Source organism: Heteronotia binoei, chromosome 9 (assembly GCF_032191835.1).
Source record: "Heteronotia binoei isolate CCM8104 ecotype False Entrance Well chromosome 9, APGP_CSIRO_Hbin_v1, whole genome shotgun sequence".
Lineage (NCBI taxonomy): Eukaryota > Metazoa > Chordata > Lepidosauria > Squamata > Gekkonidae > Heteronotia > Heteronotia binoei.
In genome coordinates this window covers 61280458-61303075 of record NC_083231.1, presented here as the reverse complement: position 1 = coordinate 61303075, position 22618 = coordinate 61280458, and the positions used below count along the sequence as shown (strand labels likewise).

The 22618-nt window shown below is 45.5% G+C and overlaps 1 protein-coding gene across 3 annotated transcripts in view; it reads left to right on the top strand.

The window, feature by feature from the left end:
* Positions 1-22618, top strand: part of HHIP (hedgehog interacting protein) — a 132103-nt gene that overhangs the window by 33676 nt on the left and 75809 nt on the right. For all 3 annotated transcript variants that reach the window (XM_060246704.1, XM_060246703.1, XM_060246702.1), the window contains exons 3-4: positions 10640-10796; positions 11873-12074. In XM_060246704.1, the coding sequence (XP_060102687.1) occupies positions 10640-10796; positions 11873-12074 (359 nt within the window). The remainder of the gene's footprint in view (positions 1-10639; positions 10797-11872; positions 12075-22618) is intronic.

The window sequence follows — 22618 nt, the reverse complement described above, 5'->3', positions numbered from 1 at the left end:
AGCAAACATTGAGTTAAAAAGTAAAGCTTAACATTGAGCAAGTTTTAATAATAACATATGAGCAAAAGAAAATTGTTTACTGTGCTGCTCCTGTTTTGTAATGTCTGTTTTTTGAGATATTATTTTTTAACTGTTATTTTACTGTTGTAAGCTGCCCTGAGCCTCTTGTAGGATATAAAAACCAAAAATTAAATTAAATTAAATCTGAATATTTAAGTGTAGTCTCTTCCTCTGAAAAACAATGTAGTTGCAGAAGTTTACTTCCTCTGAATATGAACGTTCCTGTATGCACCGTGGCTTTAGCTGTGATGACCAAAGGGAACCCCCACATCCAAAGGAAGTAATCCCATATTTGCCAGTTTTAGAAGACAACAAAGGATGCTAGGGTTGGAGGCAAGGGATCCCCTGGTTTGGAGGCCCTCCCCCCACTTCAGGGTTATGAGAAAGTGGAGGGGTTGAATGTCCTCTGGGTATTCCATTATACCCTAAGGAGACTGGTCCCCATAGGGTATGGAGAATCAATCCATGGGTATCAAGGGGCACTGTTTTTGTAGAGGTAGAGGCACCAAATTTTCAGCATGGCATCTGGTGCCTCTCCTCAACCCTCCCCCCACTGCAAGGTTCAAAAAGATTGGACCAGGGGGTCCAGTTCTATGAGCCCCCAAAGAAGGTGTCCCCATCCTCCATTATTTCCAGTGAAGGGAAGGCATTTAAATTGAGAGTGGTCCCTTTAAATGTGATGACCAGGATTCCCTTCGGCATTCAATCATGCTCCCTTCAGCATTCAGTCATACTTGTCACAACCCTCAAAGTCTCCTGGCTCCACCCCCAAAGCCCACAGATAGGAAATATGTGTGAGTTGGACCTGGCAAGCCTAAGGATGGCCTTGGCTGTTTTGTTCTGTTTACTGATCCTTAAGGGCAACTGGTTGGCCACCATGTGAAACAGGATGCTGGACTGGATGAACGACTGGTCTTGTTTGCTCTAAATGGTCAGTTTTCCTCAAAGATTATAAAGTCTTTTTATTTTTGAGAACAGGTGTGTTGCAATATTAATGGTTGCAATGAACAATAACGTGTGCAAATACCACTAGCGTGAATTGTTGTTTATTGTGAACTTTTGATGTAGCTGCTTATCAGATTTCCTTGTGATTCATGACACTTATATATTAGGCGTTGGCAGATAAAAAGATTTGGCTGGTTATTTAAAATCAATACACATCATATCTCCTTTGCCTTTGTGTAGCCTCTAGCAGTATATTGCCCCCCAAGTGGGAATGAAGAGGCTGACACCATATTTTTGGTAAAACGGGCCACTTTAGTGAACATAACCTTATTGTAACTTGCACGGCAAGGGCTACCTGAAGCTAGACAAGCCCTTCCTTGTCCAGATGTGGGCGAGCCACCCTGCTGCTGGCATGAGCCACAGATTTGGCTCATGGCAGGCCGGCCAGGCCAGGCCAGATCATCCTACCCCACACTGGCCTCATCACCCAGGAAGAGCCAATCTTGTGGGGAGGCATCACACGATCGGCATTATGCAACATTGAGCCGTGGAGCCCATTTGCCGCTCCTGACGATCGCCTACACTCAACTGGTGCTGTGCCCTGGGTGCTCACCTGGGTTTCCGTAACCCCTTGCTCATTCTGCCAACGCCAATGCCAAGCCTCTGCTTAGGCATTAGTGCCCCACCGAAGCCCTTGCCATAGGTCATTTAGAAAGGCCTGGTTAGATGCACCCCATCAGGTCTATATAGCACGACACAGTCGGCTCAAATTGCCGGGTGAGGCAGAAAGATCCCCAAACCCCCCTTCATTGCCTTTTGCAGGGCCCGATTGGCTTTCTTCCTGGCCCTTTCGATGCCTGCTGGTTCCCATGCCTCTCGCCAGACCCTACAAGGGAGGATCGCAGACCACACTAGGCGGACCCCAGGCCACCTCCCCACAATGACCTGCAGGTCCGCCACTGCCTGTAGAGAAAGGGCCTTCCTTTTCATCCACCTGACGTCATTCCCACCAAGGTGTATGACCAGTATATTGGGAGGAGGACCCCTCCTCCCCTGGAATAAGAGAGGCAGCAGACCAGGCCACCCACCGAAGCCCACAGCGACCCTGCCACTCCACTACAGCCCATTCACTGAGACCCAATTGGGAACCAACTGGAGACCTCCTTGCATAGTGAGCCGCCCAGAACACCATACTGTGCCCGCAGATGAGGATCCGCAGCCTCTCCTGACGAGCCACAGCACCTGAAAGGAAAAAACAATCAACCGAGAACCTAACTTGCCCAACATTGGCATAACCTGGTAGACGCATGGTTTCCCATGTTCACACTGAAGAAAGCAAAGGGCGCACATAAGAGTACCCACTCTCTGTATTACAGGGCCAGGGTACCCCATCGCCGCCGCTGTGGAGGCCGCTCCAATCCTGAATGAGTGGGTGCCAAATTTGACCCCCTTGAGCCCTAGTTTGTCCAATGCCCATGCGGTTACCACCCAAAATTGGAATTTGGTAAGCGGGGAACCGTCCCTGTGACAAAATAATGGTCCCTCTGCCTCCCCTCTAACTGACATGTACTGCTGCAGCGCTCTCACTAATAACACCGGTCGAGATGCAGGACAGGAACCCGGAAGTGACCGACAGGCTGCTTCAGCGTGCCGCTGCGCCGGCCCCCTGGGCCCCACAATGATGGGACCGATGCCACAGGGACGGGCTCGAAACACTCTATAACCCCTCAAAAGAACAGCAGTCTAGCTCGCTTCCCCCGAGCCCTGCCGCCATAAGCCTCAAGGGGGCTCATTTTGCGGCATCTCCCGGCGGGAGGGTGGCACCCGCACGGGACACATATCAAATGAAAGAGGGGGCGCAGGGCTATCAGAAACAGCCGGCGGAGGGAGTCGGGAGACCACTCCACTGGGGGATCCACACCCCGAAAGTGATGAAGGTGGCGCAGATAGAGCCAACAGAGCCAACAGGACAAAATAAATAGGCTGCATTATGCAGCACAGTTGAGAAAGTGCCTTATCCCATATACTGATGAAGTAAATACAGGATCTGAGAACAAAATTGCACTAGAAGACACAAACACAAAGCTCCCTTACACTGAATCAGTGCTTGGGTCCACCAAAGTCAGTATTGTCTACTCCAGTCACAAACACAAAGCTCCCTTACACTGAATCAGTGCTTGGGTCCACCAAAGTCAGTATTGTCACATAAGAGAAGCCCTGTTGGATCAGGCCAGTGGCCCATCCAGTCCAACACTCTGCGTCACATAACAACATAAGAGAAGCCCTGTTGGATCAGGCCAGTGGCCCATCCAGTCCAACACTCTGCGTCACATAACAACATAAGAGAAGCCCTGTTGGATCAGGCCAGTGGCCCATCCAGTCCAACACTCTGCGTCACATAAGAACATAAGAGAAGCCCTGTTGGATCAGGCCAGTGGCCCATCCAGTCCAACACTCTGCGTCACATAACAACATAAGAGAAGCCCTGTTGGATCAGGCCAGTGGCCCATCCAGTCCAACACTCTGCGTCACATAAGAACATAAGAGAAGCCCTGTTGGATCAGGCCAGTGGCCCATCCAGTCCAACACTCTGCGTCACATAAGAACATAAGAGAAGCCCTGTTGGATCAGGCCAGTGGCCCATCCAGTCCAACACTCTGCGTCACATAAGAACATAAGAGAAGCCCTGTTGGATCAGGCCAGTGGCCCATCCAGTCCAACACTCTGGGTCACATAAGAACATAAGGAGGGAGGGAGGGAGGGAGGGAGGGAAGGAAGGAAGGAAGGAAGGAAGGAAGGAAGGAAGGAAGGAAGGAAGGAAGGAAGGAAGGAAGGAAGGAAGGAAGGAAGGGAAGAAGGGAGGGAAGAAGGGAAGAAAGGAAGGAGGGAGGGAGGGAGGGGTGGGAGGGGTGGGAGGAAGGAAGGGAGGAGGAAGGAAGGAAGGAAGGAAGGAAGGAAGGAAGGAAGGAAGGAAGGAAGGAAGGAAGGGAGGAGGGAGGAGGAAGGAAGGAGGGAAGGCAGGAAGAAAGGAGGGAGGGAAGGAAGGCCACCCCCTCCCGCCAGCCCCCCCCCGCTTTCGGCCCCCTTACCTACGGCGGCGGCGAGTCCGACGCCCTCCCAGGCCTCCGCCAGCACCGGGGGGGGGGTGGTAGAGGCCGGGGAAGCCTCGGAAAGGCCCGCGGTGGTCGCTGGAGGCCCTCCAGCGACCAGCGCGGGCCTTTCCGACGCCCTCCCGGGCGGAGGAGCACCGGGGGGGTGGTAGAGGCTGGGAGGGCGTCGGAAAGGCCCGCGGTGGTCGCTGGAGGCCCTCCAGCGACCAGCGCGGGCCTTTCCGACGCCCTCCCGGGCCTCCGCCGCCACCGCCGGGCCCCGTGCGCGGGCGGGGAAGGCAGCGAGTAAGGGAGGGAGCGTCCCTGCGCGTGCGCAGGGCGATCTGCGCACACGCAGGGTCGCTCCCTCCCTTACTCGCCGCCTTCCCCGCCCGCGCGCGCGGCCCCCGGCTCTCTGGCTAGCTAAACCGGGACCTCTAATGGTCCCGGTATACCCAGCCCGGGAGCCGGGAATTGGGGGCCAGAACCGGGAAAGTCCCGGGAGACCGGGACGGTCTGGCCACCCTACCTGCTCCATACCCCTCACAGAATGAAGATTGGACGCCATACAAGGCACCCGAGTGCCCTGGTATGGAATCCGAAACCCATAGGTGAAGCCCTCCAACAAATAGATTCCATCGGCCATTACAGGGTACCCCTCTAATAATAATAATAATAATAATAATAAATTTTTATTTCTATCCCGCCCTCCCCACCTCAGCAGGCTCAGGGCGGCTAACAACATTTTATAAAAACATACAATAATAATAATAAAACCTTTAAGTTTAACAATATAAAACATCAACAATAAACTTAATAACATTAAAAACCAGTTCAATAAATACAGTTATTCTGCGGTATAGTTCTTCAACCGCGTTGGCGGCTCCTTAATTTCTGATCTTCCTAACAGTCCGGGTGTGCAAATTTGAAAAGGACGGTCTTGCAGGCCCTGCGGAACTGCTCAAGGTTCCGCAGGGCCCGCACCTCCTCGGGGAGTCGGTTCCACAGAGTAGGAGCCGCAATCGAGAATGCCCGTGCTCTGGTGCTCTGATATTTTATCTCCTTCGGCCCGGGGATGGTCATTAGATTTTTCCCGACTGACCTCAGTGCTCTCTGGGGTTCGTATGGGGAAAGACGGTCCCTCAGGTAGGCAGGTCCTCGGCCATATAAGGCTTTAAAGGTAACGACCAACACTTTGTACTGGACTCGGTATACAATCGGCAGCCAGTGCAGTTCACGCAGCCCCGGCTGTATATGCTCCCGTTTTGGGAGCCCCAGCAACAGCCTGGCTGCCGCGTTCTGCACTAGCTGCAGTCTCCGAGTCCGGCACAGAGGTAGCCCCAAGTAGAGGGCATTACAGTAGTCTAATCTTGAGGTGACCGTTGCGTGGATAACTGTTGCGAGGTCCCGGCGCTCGAGGAAAGGGGCCAACTGCCTTGCCCGCTTCAGATGGAAGAATGCTGACTTGGCAGTGGCTGCTATCTGGGCCTCCATTGATAGTGAAGGCTCCAGTAAAACACCCAGGCTCTTTACCTGGCGCGCTGCTTTCAATAGCGCACCATCGAAGGCCGGGAGAGCTATTTCCCTTCCCAGAGCGCCGCGACCCACGCAAAGGACCTCTGTCTTCGCTGGGTTCAGTTTCAGCCCACTCAGCCTGAGCCATGTCGCAACAGCCTGTAAAGCCCGGTCGAGATTCCCTGGTGCGGAGTCGGGCCAGCCGTCCATTAGTAGATAGAGCTGGGTGTCATCTGCATATTGATGGCAACCCAGCCCAAACCGCCGGGCAATCTGGGCGAGGGGGCGCATATAGATGTTGAACAACATCGGGGAGAGAACTGCTCCCTGAGGCACCCCGCAATCCAGTGTGCGCCTCCGGGACCGTTCCCCCCCAATAGCCACCCTCTGTCCCCGACCTAGGAGAAAGGAGGAAAGCCATTGCAAGGCCGACCCCTCAACCCCAATGTCGGCGAGGCGGCGCGTCAGTAGCCGATGGTCGACTGTATCGAATGCAGCCGACAGATCTAACAACATCAGCACCGCAACGCCGCCTCGGTCCAGTTGCCGTTGGAGGTCATCCACCAAGGCGACCAGCACCGTCTCCGTCCCATGGCCCGGCCGGAAGCCCGACTGACATGGGTCCAGGACAGAAGCGTCATCCAGAAACCTCTGAAGCTGCAACGCCACAGCCCTCTCAATAATTTTACCTAGGAACGGTAAATTAGACACCGGTCGATAGTTCGCCAATTCGGCCGGGTCTGCTGTAGCTTTTTTCAAGAGAGGGCGGACCAAGGCCTCTTTTAGGGGTGTTGGAAATTGCCCCTCTAAGAGGGACCTGTTTATGATGTCCCGTAAAGGACATCTAAGCTCCCCCTGGCAAGATTTAATCAGCCAGGAGGGGCAAGGGTCCAGATCACATGTTGTCGGGCGAGCAGCAGAGAGGATTCTGTCGACTTCCTCCAGGCTGAGCGGGTCGAAGTGGTCCAGCACTAAACCTGAAGACAGGCACGGAACCTCAATTTCACTCACTGTATCCAAGGTGGTAGGCCTGGTCTTGGACCAGGTAATAACTTCCTAAGTACTTTCAGACTACTGGGGCTGGGACCCTTTTCCAAGTTGTGGAAGGTTACCCCCAGCCCCGTTCGCTTGGTGCCGCCTCTTGTCTTGGCTTTGGTGCAGGATGAAAAGGCATGAGACCCCCTGCAGAGTGGGCATTCATGCTTAAATTTACAGGCTTTCCTAGAGCACACGCCCTGGGATGTAAATTCCCAGCATAGCAGTCGGGGTTGAACTGACTGGTCCGCTACCGCACAGGCTCCTGACGTACTCTGCAGTTTCTGGACCAGGTAGCCACTATCGGCCCAATCACCAGTGTTGGGTTTAGCTGGGGACATCAGCTGAAGCCACAACTGCTGGTTTATCTGGTTCCATGGAAGAGACAGGTTAATCGCTGCCCTTATTTGAAAGGCCTCATCATACTGCAACCAGGCTGCCCCGACAAAGTCAGTATATACCCGGTAAATGATGTCACAGTACTGAAACAGAGGCGCTGCCTGGAAAGGCTGCGCCCGTGCAATAACCCCAGCATAGATCAGGAAAGCTGGCAACCAGTTGGCCCAGGTCCTGTCCACCTTCCTGCGTTTTAGTTTCTCCTTCTCTTTTTCGTCGAGGTCCTTCTTCTCCTTCTTCTCCTTCTTCTCCAGCTCCCTGTATAGCAGACTAAATACGTCCACGTATTCGCCCCGCAAAATCTTTTCCCGGGTAGCCGGGGTCAAGTGGTCTCCTTACGGCATCGCAGTATCACCAAAGGGGAGGGCCTGAAATGGCACTGACCCGTAAGGATTGGGCAAATAACCCCATGTGGTCCACTGAGCATTAGGCCACCCTACTTGTTGTGGCATCATCATCTGCCCCCCCCCCAAGGGAGAATGCCAGGCAATGCCTGCACTGGCACTCTTTGTGAAAGTGTTGCTGCCGTAACCCCAATTTATGACTGGATAATGCCCCCTAAGCCAACTTGGCTCGTACTCTGGTGGGAAGGCCCCGCCATTGCCCATGATGATCCTGGTTGCCCAGGGTATGCCCACAGCACCCCCTGCCCCAAAAGGGGTAAAGAAATGCCAGCCGTACCCGATCCCATTGATGTTGGACCCAAAGAGCCCCAAGACCAGGTCTGAACCTGTTGTGACTGCAGGTACTTACCCTCACCCATTGATGGTGTAACCGCTACAGCCACCGGTGCTGACTGGGCCGGTCGCTCCTGCTCAACGGCCACCTCCTGGACCTCTACCCCTCCATCTGACTCTAATTCCATGTCTGGCTCTGTTTCCCGAGTTTGTTCTGCCATCCATTCCCTACCGGCGCTGCCTTCCTGCAATGCAGAGTCGTGCAAGTACCTCCCGTTCAAAGGTCATTGTACCAATCTCCCAGTGGCTCTGGAGCTCCTGGTCCAAGCAGAAGACGCTTCAGCTGAACCCCTTTCCTGCTCCAGGGCCCCCAGCCGATCAATAATTGCCCGCCGCATCCAGCTTGTGTCATCCGCCTCTGCATTAGGGGTGGCTGGCTGCACCCTCTTCCTGTGGGGCCTGGCAGGTTGTTTACCCTTGGGGGTTCCCTGCCTTTTCTTTGGTCCCATCTGAATAATTGGGGGGGATGAAGGCAGACCGGCCCAGTAGTATCAAACACCCTTACCAACGCCGCACCCCCATGCACCTGACACAGAAGGCCACAAGATAGTAGAACCATGGTGGGGGGAATAGGGGGGGGAACGTCACTCACCCACCCACTCAGATGGGCCCACTTCCCCCCCAATAATGCCCAACACAGTCCCAAGCCCCACCACCAAAGGGCACGCCACACACACAAGCCCCTAGTATGAAGGGGCCACCACCACACCAGCCTTCCAAGCCCCAACAGGCCGAACACAGCCAACTGGACCCAAGCGCACAGCGTCGAACCACCATTTGCCTGCCGCTTGTCCGCCGCTGCCTCGTCCACCGGCCTCCTCCTACCCAGTTCAGCTTGGCTGCAATGTGCCACTGTCGAGAGCTGCAAAAGAACTGCATGGCTCGGGGCGGGGCTGGGGCCGGGACTATTATAGTCTCGACGCTCCGCCCCTCCAAGAAGCCCCAGATGCCTGGGGAGCCTGCGCAGCCTCCTCCTCCGACAAGGAGGCAAACACAGTCCCCCGGCCTATGGCCACTGTTGCGGCGCGGCCGGAGATGGGCCACATTCTCTCTGTGTCTTGCTTTGGCTGTAGTCCCAGTTCAATCCTAAACAGAGTTAACAGCCTTTGAAGTCCCCTTCAGCTGAAGTCAGTGGATTTAGAAGGGTATAACTCTGCTAGGAAATTTAGTGAAACAGTAAGTTTAGTGGAACTGCTTCATGGCTTCTTTGGAAGGTTTCAGTGGGACTTCAGGCATACTGGTTTAATCTCTATGAGTGTATTCAGGGCTTTTTTTGAGCAGGAATGCACAGGAACACAGTCCCAGCTAACTCGGCATCAGGAGGTGTGGCCTAATATACAAATGAGTTCCTGCTGTAAAAGCCCCATGTGAATCATGTCAGGGTGTGTGACCTAATATGTAAATGAGTTCTTGCTGGGCTTTTTCTACAAAAACCCACCTGAGTGTATTGATTTGGAAGCATTCATATTTCTTGACATTTAATTATATAATGTTCTGATGCCATCTTACCTTATCTTTGTGTATATTGCCCATTTAACTAAATCTAGATAGCAGCATGCAGATAAAAATTAATGCCGTACAAAGCATTTTTAAAAGAAAACTAAAATGTTAAATTAAAAGAATAAAAATATTTTAAAGTTTCTTTCTGTATATTCTGATATTGGCAGTATTCATAAAATGAAAGCATTATCAAGGATTTATATGATTTAATTAATTATATTTATAACATATATGATATAAATAAACCACAAGATTTTTTTCTGCCTTATTTATGCATATTAAATACAGTCTTCTATAAGTCTTCTATACAAATAGGGTGCCATGAGAACTTGTGGGAAAATTCCCTCACTATCCTCTGACTTCTGACACCTACCCCAGTCACTTTTCTGTACTCTTCCTCCCATTGAACTTTCCTCTTCCTCTCCCAGGGCCAGATCTAGGGAGGGGCAAAGGGGGCACTTGCCCCAGGCACCACCAGAGGGGGGGCACCAAATTGGGTATGTCCATTCAATTCTATGGGCCCATAAGATAGAATGGGCCCATAGGGGGGCATCATTTTTTAATTTTGCCCTCTCCCCAAATGTAGATCCAATCCTGTCCTCCCCCATCTTTTTCATTCCACATCCTACTTCCCCCATCCCCACCTCTCCCTGCCCTCCCACTGACTCCTCTTTTCCCTGTCTGCCCTCCCCACCAGCTCCTTTCCACTTTGCCTACTTGATTATCCCTCTTCTCACAGTTCTGTTAGCCCATCCATCCCCCTCTACACCACTTTGCCCCTGTTTGTCCCCCTCATCACAAACAGGGGACAAACTGCCCTCTTCTCACTCTTTGTTCTCCCCCCATTTTCTCACAGTTTGTTCTCCCTTCATTTCTCCCCTTCACTGCTCGCTGGCTATTCACTAGCTGGCCTGCTTGGCTTCTGCTGGCTGATATCCTCAGCAGCTCCTCCTCCCCTGCATCCTCAAGTGGTGTGGGTGCACTCACTCCTCCTCCTGCCCCCCATCTGCATGCCCCCTTGCCACCATGTCTGCCTACCCTCTTCCCCTACTCATCTGTAGCTCTGCTGCCTCTACCATGAAGCAGATCCTCTAAATGAGGAGCATTGTGTGTGCCACTTTCCCCCTAGGTTTCAGATTTTTCTGCAAACCCAAGTTTCTCCAAGTTTGCTTTAAAAGCCCCTTTCAGTCTATAGAGTTAATCCACAGTTAAGTATCCACAGATGGGGCACTGTTAACTATTATATATACTGATACTTTATAACAGCTCCTTTATATTCTATACACAGTCCATTTGTGTGAACTGTTGTATAAAATCTCAAGGTTGGTCAGTATGCTAAGCATTTTTCCTGTCCATTTTAAGGTTTTCTCCAAACAACGGTTGATGAATTTTGCTTCTACTATGCAAGAAAAGATGGTGGGTCATGCTTTCCAGATTTTCCAAGAAAACAAGTTCGAGGACCAGCTTCTAACTATTTGGACCAGATGGAAGAATATGGCAAAGTGGAAGAGATCAGCAGGTTCATAAAGATAAATGCTGTTTGATCTGAAAAATCTGACAAATGTTTATAGTTTTGACAGTTGAGTCAGTCTAAGTTTATGTTCTCCAGCTGTGTCATCCAGATGTTACTTTCTCCTGCTGTTGCTGTGTGGCAGAACTGGGTGTCTCCCAGGCATCCTGTAGCACTGCACCCCATAGCCAGCTGGGTTAAGGGTCTAAAATCCCCCCTCCCTACAAGTATATGCCAGACTTTAGTCAGTTCTATCAGTCGTTTGTTCAGGTCTTCATGCATATATTGCAGGGAAGCTCTGCCTTAAGGTTCACGAGTTCCCCTTGCTACTCTGTCAGCCACCTCCAGCAAGTGTCTGGCTGCTTCTTTTAAACTTTGCCTCAACCAGCACCCTAGCTTGGCTGCCCAGCTGTACCACCTACTCCCATATGTTGCTAGATGTTGCTGGCTTGGCCCATCTCCTGGTTTGCTAGCCCTCACTGTCTCCACCTGGAACTTGTGTAGCCTTGAGCTGTTTTTCCACCCTTCTCAGAGCTGTTTGTCCACCCTTTTGCTTCCAGTGGTGCCTCAGGGCTTTCCTCATGAGGTATACCTTCTGGCCTCAAGTAAGTATGTTCCCAATTCAGCCTGTCTCTGTCACATGCTAACATTCCATTATTTTTTACTGTGTCAGATTCTTGTGTAATACATAGTTTATTCATGATTCATTGTAAACACTGGATTGAATATATTATAGATATGTTATCTGAAATATTATCTAAATTGAATTGTTGGTGATCTGAATTCTTTTCACTGTTTTGTGAAAACTCCTTTATGAGAACCAAACTAGATGCTATAGCATCAAGTTTGACCCAAACTTTAGTATAGTAACAAAATGCTTTTTTCTGAACTGGGTGGAATGACTATCTTCAATAGTCTGTATTTCCCTAACTGACTATAATGCATCTGTCAATATGAATAAGAGGAACAGAATATTATTATCTGTTCTGATTTTTAAAACATTGATTCTTATTTTTTCTCAAAAAAACAATTTAAATAATCTGTTGCTACTTAAAATGAAAACAATGATTTGTTTACTTTTTTAGGAAACACAAACACAATTGCTTTTGTATGCATGAAGTTGTAAGTGGTCTGAGGCAACCTGTTGGAGCAGTACACTGTGGAGATGGATCACAGCGCCTGTTCATCTTGGAGAAGGAGGGATATGTGAAGATTTTCACACCTGAAGGAGATATAGTCAAGGAACCATTTCTGGATATACACAAACTTGTTCAAAGTGGAATCAAGGTTGGAATTCCTTTTATTTGCCACTAACTGACTATTTATACTTTAACCTGATTCAATCTTACTTTGTTATAGCTTCATGGTTTGCAGGAAATTATTTTGTTTTAATTTTAAATTTGAAAGAATAAAATACTAAGCAAATATTTAAAAAACAATAGCCGAGTAGTGAACAAGACTAATGGTGTATCTGCACATGGTACAGAGCCATGATAAAACTAAGTAAGTTTAGGCCCCATCAGAAAGAAAGGGTAAGTTATAAATGCAGTGAAATAAAAAAGTAAAGAAAATGCCATAGATGAAGAAAGCCAGTTATATTTAAGCATATTTGAACTTATATTCTATCAACTAGTTCTCATTCAGTAGCCAGGTAGAGCATCTACTGCGCATTCAGAACTTTCTGAATTTAATCTCAGGCAAATCCATTTGGGTAAGAATAGCAGGCTCTGTTCCTGGGAGCCTGGAGAGCCATGCTAACCAGAAGAAATTAATCAATAGTCTTCTGGTATAAGATCATAAATGTTCAACTAGCTGTAACATAGAGCACATGAGAAGAGACAGTCCTGCAAGTATGCGGCCAAGAAAAGCTTTAAAAGTGATATCTGGTACCTTTGAAACCAGTCTATGCAATGATCTCAGGATGGGAGCAATTTGTGCAGAGTAGCCATCTCCAGACAACAGTTGAATTGCTATGTTCTGAACCAAATGAAGTTTCCAAGTTGTCTTCAATGGCATTCCCATCTTCTATAGCATATTAAAATAATCTAATCTCAAATCTGTCAGATTTAGATCCATATGCCTAAATCAGCTAAATCTAGAAAAGGGATGGTTTTTGTGCTCTATGCAATTGAAAGAAAGCACTATTGCCATCTTATGAACTTGCTTTTCTGACTGAAGGGCAGGATCGAATAAGATTCCCAGACTTTTATCAGAGTCTATCAGCACAAGATTTACCCCATCCAAAGAAGCCAACAAAATCCCCTCCAGTATATCATCCTTTTCATCCAACATAACCTATATCTTGTCTGGATTCAACTTCAACTTGTTCCTCATGGTTGATCATGGCTGCCAGGAATTGGCCCAGGACTGAGATGACAGTTCCTAGAAACTTATGTAAATAAATATATATTTGAGTGTCTCATTCAGAGCTTTTACATAAATATTAAAAAGCATGGAAACAAACAAAGGGTCTATGGAATTTCAGTGGCTAAATCACAAACTGCAAACCTGGTATTCTCAGCCATGGTTTCTGTGAAGCACTGAGCCTGACCCAACAAAGAGGCCTCAACTTGGAGCTTGAAGTCCCCCAGAAATATAATCCCAAGGGTCCTCAGGACAAAACCCAAGATCACCTCCACCACCTCAGATAGGGCACTAACTGAGTGCTAGGCAAGATAGAATCATAGAGTTGGAAGGGACCTCTAGGGTCATCTAGTCCAACCCCCTGCACAATGCAGGAAACTCACAAACACTTCCCCCTAAATTCACAGGATCTTCATTGCTGTCAGATGGCCATCTAGCCTCTGTTTAAAAACCTCCAAGGAAGGAGAGCCCACCACCTCCCGAGGAAGCCTGTTCCACTGAGGGATCACTCTAACGGTCAGGAAGTTCTTCCTAATGTTGAGCTGAAAACTCTTTTGATTTAATTTCAACCCATTGGTTCTGGTCCTACCTTCCGGGGCATCTGCAGGACACTGTCTGTTCTTGGATCCCAGCAGAAGCACCACATAATCAAAGCTGGCAAATGTTTGCACTGAAACTCTGCAAAAGAAGGAAAGACTTGGAGAATTATGATATTCCCTCCCTCTGTCCTCCAGCTTGGATGAGTTGTCACAGCAGCAGTGTTTGGACCTTCCAGTCACATTTCAGCAGGGCTTTTTTTGAGCAGGAACGCACAGGAACGCAGTTACGACTTGATTGGTGTCAGGGTGTGTGGCCTAATATACAAATGAGTCCCTTCTGGACGTTTTTTACAAAAAAAAACCCTGTGTGAAACAATGGTGACATCAGGGGGTGTGGCCTAATATGCAGATGAGTTCCTGCTGGGCTTTTTCTACCAAAAAAGGCCTGTGTTTTAGTCATACATGAAGGTTAATAACTTGTAGTACTAATATGTCAAAGAGTAAGGAAATCTTTGTTCTTCATTTCTGACATACCAGGCATTATACAATATCAAGGTCAATGTAGAGGAATCATTGAAAGCTCTCATATCCAAATTCTCAAGGATGGGACAGAGATCAGCCAGCTCTGAATTAATATCCATGTTCACTCATTGAACACTCCATCTACCATCATCCCTCTCTAACTCATGAAATGCCTGAATATCACTGACAACTGTAATGGGAATTAACCCAAACACATGTCAGATCACAAACAGGCCACAATATGCTAACAAACAAGCCAAGTGTTCCATTTCTTCAGGAGTGCCTCCTCACACCCATTATAAATCACTTCTATAGATCATTTTTAAAAGTATGAATAAGAGTAAACAATATCTTTCCAGAATTCCACTGCAGTGGGATATGCTGGATAAATCCCTCTGACATTGCCCTCTAGCATCATCCAACAGCATCACTGTAGAGGCAGTGCCAAAGAAATAAAGGCTTATGCCTGAACTGACTGACTGACAGCTCCAACTTGGCAGGCATGGTCTCCTCTGGCCAATGGTTCCAGTCACCTGACTGGAGGGCAATATATAAACATTATAGCGTTGGGAGGCTTCAACAGCAGTGTTAGAGGAGGGGACACCAAGCCTAAAACAGCAAACCAACACCTTAGAGGCATGGTCCAGTCATTGCAGCCACCCAAAAAACCTGCAAAGGCAACAAACAAATAGCACAAGAGAATTCTGAATGCGTTTTAAATGGGATTCATCTGGGGAAAATTATTTTTGCCTGCAAAAAGGCTAGTATCATCTGTGGATGGTTGAAACTTTCATTGAGTTTAATGGAAAGTTTGTAGGTGAATTAAGTAGAAACTGAGCAGTGATATTATTCCTCTATTGCGTTGTGAGAAAAATGCCCAGAGTTAAGTATACAGTTAAGGAACAGCACATGGCAATGATGCATTAACCATACTTTTAATTCTATTATATTTCACAGTATAAAATCTTTGTTTTTAAATGCATGTGTAACTTTTTCCAAATACGTTGTCCAAAACAGTTAACAAATTGTATAACAATCTGAAATCTAAAGAAGTGTAAATATAAAACAGCATTCAAATTTTGGGGTTAACATATATTATATTACAAATTAGTAACAGAGAACAAACCGTATTTATGTGCATCTTCACTGTAATCTGCTCTTTCATAATGGAATCATATGATTATGTATACTAATCCTTTAACAGGGAATTCAAACTACTTGTATGTCTTAGAAGTTTCAGTTTTCCTGTAGGTGAAAAGGGGAGGTGCAGTCTCCTCTAACCACCCACCAGTGTTTTGCTGGGGCTCACGAGACCTGAATGTTTATAGTGAAAAAGCCATGTGAAATGGGACTGTAGTAAGAAGGGAAACTGGGCAAGGTTGAGTGAAAAAACTGACTGGATCCACCCCTTAAAGAGTGGACCTCTCTTCCTCCAAAATCCCCTTATCTGTGGTGTCTGTCTGTGTAATTGTGAATGATGAAGGAATCAACTGTAGCTGCTGTTCATTAACATGACATATTTTACCAATCCAAGGTCTATCAACTGAGAGAGCTGAGTATGATCTTAGAGGCTGGCAATCTGTGTTCTGGGGGCTGCTGTATCCTGATGCTCTGTATTCTTGGTGTTGGGGGCAACAGTGGGAGTTCTGGGGTTCTGGCCCTACTGGTGGACCTCCTGATGGCACCTGGGTTTTGATCACTGTGTGTTGCAGTGTTGGACTGGATGGACCATTGGCCTGTTCCAACATGGCTTCTTTTATGTTCTTATGCCCCAGCCCAGTCTAGATACTTGTAGGTCCATGATCCTAGTCATTGAAGTAAGTCAACTTCAAAGTAGTATTTGAAACATAATGAAAAATTACACACTAATCACAACTTCAGCTATCAGTGGGCTTAAATTTAAGTAACTCTGCATAGATTGTATTTTTATTCTGCCATCTAGAACTGTGTGTGTACACTCTATGCAGCCACTTAGGTTTCCTTCAAAATTACTTCTGTTGCCTAATCTTCAGACTGTTTCCAGCATTTTCAGAACACTTTAGGAGTTTGGTATGAGAACTGTTTATGGTGGAATAGTTCTTGGTCTCATGTGTGCAGTATTTCCCCCCCCCCTTTGTTTCTGTTTAGCAGCTCTGTCCCCAAACCCCTTTTTAAAAAAAATTCAAGTTTTTTCAAGGGAATTTCTCCAAATAACACTATTAGGACCGTGTGCCCTCTGTGTTTGTGTTTAAATTGCCCCTTAACAGACCTCTGCAATTCTTTGCAATACATGAAAAACTTGAAAAAATATAGTTTGGGTGGTTTTTGTGAGCACTGAAAAAATATAGGCACAGATACACATTGATATTTGCATTTCCTGCAATATTATACATTTTACATGTTGGTAAAGTAACCCAAGCTGATATTGGTTTCTATTCGTACAGTCCTCTTGCAATCTTTATTTACTTTTTAAAAAACTGCATAAAGCAAGCTGGCAGTAGATAAGGACTGTTACATATGATGGGTTTCTTGTACTGTAAACTGAATCTTTTCTTGCTTTTGTGGTTAAAATTGGAATATTGTTTTATGCTGTTAGGATGATTTGATAAGAAAAGGATACTATGATCTCCAAAATGAGCATATTATAAGGCAATATATACTGCTATTAGTTCTAGAATGAGAGTATGACTCAAAAATGTGACTTTGAGGCTTACAAAGCTGTGGTATCAAAGTTATATTGTATTTAGATCAGCCATTTAAGTAATGATGGTAATGTTTTAATAATAAATCTAATGAAAACATCATGATAAAAGCACAAAGTCTCTGAGGAAAATGAAAGACACCACCTCCCGTGAAAGAGAAAACATATGTCAGGAAAATGGTACTGAAGATAGACTGTTAAGAATATATGAGCTAGCCTCCTTGACCTCAGTCACCTTCTGCTCCCCCTCCAGGCTATGAATGGTTTTTGCTTGTCACAATGGCTTAAATTTTAATAGAAAGTTTCCCTAAATCTTGAACCACATCTGCTTCTTTGTTTCATTGTTGAGTCAAATCCCTCACTGAGGCCAGCTGTACATGCTTTTGCATTTCCACTTTTTAAAAGTACAATATTCTTATGTGATTCCTTTTGTAATCATTCCAGTAGTTCACAGTTTGCCACAGTTACAGCAAATTGCGGATCAATACATAAGTTCTAAAGCATTTCAGGTATGCATTCTCCATTTGCTTCTTTCTATTCTTATAAAGCACTCACATTTGGTTATGTACAACTTTCTGGTTGCTTTTAATAGACTTCAAAGAGTTTCTGGTATTGCACTGTATGATTACAGTAGTTTGGATAAGAACAGTCTACACAAATAAGGGACACTTTATGAAGAGTTTTCTCTCCATCTTTAACACATGGCTGTTCGTGAGGCAGAGTACCTCGACCACTCTCAAGGGTTAATGCAAATTCCAATGGGCTTGTTCCATTCTGCAGGTGTTGCTAATTGGTCTGTTTGCCTACTCAGTCCTTATCATCTTCAAGGCCAGAGCTGGAAATGTGGTAGTTTTCATGAGAACCTGTGGCCTATAAGATGAGAAGGGAAGAATCAGGTTTGGATCATGCTGATCTCCCCTTCCCCAGTGACTCTGCTGTTAAATACAGTGTTTATAACAGACTAACTGCATTTTACATGTAGAGATATGCAATCTATCCTGGTGTTGTTGTAGCTTATGAAAAAGGTGATTTTACTGGAGGAGTAGGTGGTGCACTCAGGGCTTTTTTTTTCTGGAAAAAGGGATCTGGAACTCTCAAGAGAGAAATGACGGAGAAACAGATGGGTGCCCCTCATGAAATTGTAAACATTTTTTGAGAATTTTGTTTCCACAAATAGGTTCTGGAACTCCGTTCCTCTGCATTCCCCCAGAAAAAAAAGCCCTGGGTTTGCTTAACCATTTTCCTACAAGCTGTTTTGCCTTCACAAAGTACTCCAAGCTACTGTTTATACCCTACATGTTTCTAGTTGTGTTTACCTAGAGCTGTGTACCTGGAGCGGGGGGTGGGGAGAAGCAGCTTCCCTGCACTAGGTCTGTGCTCAAAATATTTCTACCCAAGAGCTAATTTTCTATACAAAAAATGGGCATTCAAGGTTGCCATTCCATTTGTTTTTGTAAAATGTAGTTTGCCCTGGATCAAATAATTCATAGACATTATACACTTGCAGTTATGTCTTTCAAAGAATCAGATTCCTGTACAAATCCTGTATCACAAAACCCTGTATTGCAAAATATAGTAGTGAATTGGTCATACCTGAGTTACTTATTGCTATTGTGAAGGAACTATCTGATCCTAATTAAATCAGGATGAGATAAAAATGTTATCTTGTCAATTATGAGTAGCATACATTTAAGTTACATAGAGACCTAAACATTTGAACAAGATAACTGTAATTTATGTTAACAGTTGTAGGACACAATAGTAGCAGGTTGTTTACTCTAAAGGCATTTCAGTAGGTTGGTTTTGGGCCAGTGTCCTGGGCTGAAGGAATCTAGATGAGGGGTGAAGATGATACTTTTGCATGTCCTTGGGTAGGGTGTAACGTACTGGGTTTCCTTGAGGGGAATCCCATGGTGCCAATTAACGGAGCTTGCTCCAAAACAAGTCTCTGTTTGGAAAGCACAGTTTTCATTGTGGGTGTTCTTTGAAATTGTATGTCTTATACCCTGTTATTATGGAGATGTGTGTAGTATGATGAAGAGTGCCAGCTTCTTTTCCATGCACCGTATGAATTAAAGCTGCATCCCACACACAGTGCTAGCTAATCCATATTTCAGTATCCTTACATGTACAGTTCAGTTGTGAGCATTCAGCTATTCTTCTGATATGCTATTTGTTGTAAGCTGACGAAATTTTTAAATTTAAACATTTTCAAAACCAATTAAATGACATTGCATTTTTTGAAAAAAAATCAAGTGAGGGAAAGATGCAAAGGGTTTTAGATATGTCATCTAATAACCACATCCTGAAATCCTACATCAGCATAAACAATGTTAATGTCAGAACACTGGAATCTTGAGGCAAAGAGATTCAATCATGCCATTTCCTTGATGGGTTTAACAGCATTCTGTTGAAAGTGTTTGTTCCATACAACCTGACAGATGCTTCATAATAAAATATGTGAGCTAAATTGGAATATTTTATTATTAAATATGTGGAATTTCTTATTATTCACACACAATGAAAGAATCTCTGTAATACTACCTAGTCAGTACAGAAATGTGTTTTAAAAAAAACGTTCTCCAGTCTAAGGGGGGGAATCTTAATTTTGAATTATGCCTCATTAGACAGTGTTTACTGATTATGGTTGTGAATTGTACCATGTAAGATCATTTACGTTTGGATCAGATGAGGATTTACCATATTGTAATTTACCATGTTAGTTCATGTAACCCCTTGCACATCTGGTCATCTGTATCATACTGTTAAGGTCTCTGGAAAACTTATCACATTTTCTGTACCTGATCAGGAATCTGGACAAGAATGATAAAAAAAATTTCTCACTGTTTGGCAAAACAGTTCAGATGCCTCTCTTACATAAGCACAGCTATACACATACCTACCCAGTACTGCAGTTAGATTTGAGTCCATAGCACCTTGGAGACCAACAAGATTTTGAGGGTATAAGCTTTCAAGAGTCAGAGCTCCCTTAATCATACACCAGAGTTGGGTTTCTTTTTTTTAATGAAGTTGATGGATTTCCATTTCATGCAGTTGAACACGGTGCCTTCTACGAACATAGTTTCAGAGGACTGGTCTGCAGTATCTTGTTGGTCTCTTATGTGCTGGCAAACTGGAATCTGACTGTTCTACCGCAAATCAACATGCCTAACCTCTGAAAATACTGTGAGATTTGATTTTCTATTGTGAGATTTTACATCATTGTGATATATGAATATTTGAACTATGTGAGCACCAGTTATATGAATCTCTTCCATCCAGTTATCACCCAGGAGATGACCTGAGAAGTAATTTCAATATTGCTGTGGATCAGGTAGCCAAATTGCCTAGTGATTATTACACAGCCGCACTGATATGCTCCTTCTGATTGAAGGCACTGATATTTATGCTAGTGACATCCTTAGCCTATTTGGCACCCAGGATGGATAATTTTTAACACCCTCTTCCTGTATTTTTTTGCCATCAAGTCATAGCTGACTTGTGGTGACCCTGTAGGGTTTTCAAGACAAGAGGCATTTGGAAGTGGTTTTCCATTGCCTGCCTCCATGTCTGCTCTGCTTAGCTTCTGAGATCTGATGAGATAAATCGATGGTGCGGTCTCATTTGGAGTACTGTGTGCAGTTCTGGTCGCCGCACCTCAAAAAGGATATTATAGCATTGGAGAAAGTTCAGAAAAGGGCAACTAGAATGATTAAAGGGCTGGAACACCTTCCCTATGAAGAAAGGTTGAAACGCTTAGGGCTCTTTAGCTTGGAGAAACGTCGACTGAGGGGTGACATGATAGAGGTTTACAAGATAATGCATGGGATGGAGAAAGTAGAGAAAGAAGTACTTTTCTCCCTTTCTCACAATACGAGAACTCGTGGGCATTCGATGAAATTGCTGAGCAGACAGGTTAAAACGGATAAAAGGAAGTACTTCTTCACCCTAAGGGTGATTAACATGTGGAATTCACTGCCACAGGAGGTGGTGGCGGCCACAAGCATGGCCACCTTCAAGAGGGGGTTAGATAAAAATATGGAGCAGAGGTCCATCAGTGGCTATTAGCCACAGTGTGTATGTGTGTGTGTGTGTGTGTGTATATATATATATATATATTTGGCCGCTGTGTGACACAGAATGTTGGACTGGATGGGCCATTGGCCTGATCTAACATGGCTTCTCTTATGTTCTTATGTTCTTATGAGATCAGATCAAGGCAGCAGGAGGAAGGTTGCAGGCCTAACTTGCCTGGGAAATTATAGATGTTTGTATACAAATGCTAGAAGTGTTCAAAGTAAAATTGGGGAGTTGGAATGCTTAGTGTTGGGGAAAAACATAGGCATTGTGGGTATTTCAGAAACTTGGTGGAATGAAGAGAATCAGTGGGATATGGTGATTCCTGGATATAAATTATATCGAAAGGATAGGGAGCAAAGGGTTGGAGGTGGGGTGGCTCTGTATGTCAGAGAGGGTATGTAGTCCAGTAAGATTGAGGTCAGAGAATTAGATTTCCTTCTAGAAATGCTTTGGGTCAAAATAGTGGGCCCAAAAGGAAATTTAACTATAGGAGTTTGTTATTGCCCATCGGATCAAAAGATAGAAGACAATTATAATATGATGAAAGAATTAAAGATAGTGGCTAAACGTAAAAATAGGTTTCATAATAGGTGATTTAAACTACCCGCAGATTGATTGGGTCAATGTGTGTTCTGGTTGGGAGAAAGAGATTGAGTTTCTAGACACTCTCAATTACTGTGCTATGGACTAGATGATCACAGAACCTACCAGGGGTGGGGCAATCCTGGATTTGGTTCTAAGTAATGCCAAGACCTGGTGAGAGATGTAAAAGTGATTGCACCGCTTAGGAGCAGTGACCATATAATGTTATTGATTTCACCATTTGTATAAATAGGGAGTTGCCCCAAAAGACCAACACAACCACTTTTAACTTTAAAAGGGGTAAATTCTCTGACATGAGAAGGCATGTGAAGAGGAAACTGAAAAGAAAAGTAAAGAGTCAAAACCCTTGGGGAAGCTTGGAGGCTATTTAAAACTACAGTCCTAGAAGCTCAGATAAAATATATAGGAAAGGCACAAATAGGTATAAGAAGAAGCCTGCATGGTTAATAAACAAAGTAATGGAAACTGTAAAAGGTAAGAAGGATGCCTTTAAGTGGTGAAAAGCTAGTCCAAGTGAGGTTAATAAAAGGGAACACAGGCTGTGGCAAATGTCACCCCCATATTTAAAAAGTGTTCCAGAGGAGATCCGGGAAATTACAGGCCAGTCAGTCTGACTTCAATACCAAGAAAGTTGGTAGAAACCATTATCAAAGAGAGAATGAGTAGGCACATTGATGAACACAAGTTATTGAGGAAGACTCAGCATGGGTTCTGTAAGGGAAGATCTTGTCTCACTAACCTGTTACAGTTCTTTGAGGAGGTGAACAAACATGTGGACAAAGGGGACCCAATAGATGTTATTTACTTTGACTTCCAGAAAGCTTTTGATAAGGTTCCTCATCAAAGGCTCCTTCGTAAGCTTGAGTCATGTCCTTTTACCCCCCAAACTGGCTAATTAATAGGAAACAGAGAGTGAGTATAAATGGGCAAATTTCGCAGTGGAAGATGGTAAGCAGTAGGGTGCAGCAGGGCTCAGTATTGGGTCCCATGCTCTTTAATTTGTTCATTAATGCTTTGGAATTGGGAGTAAGCAGTGAAGTGGC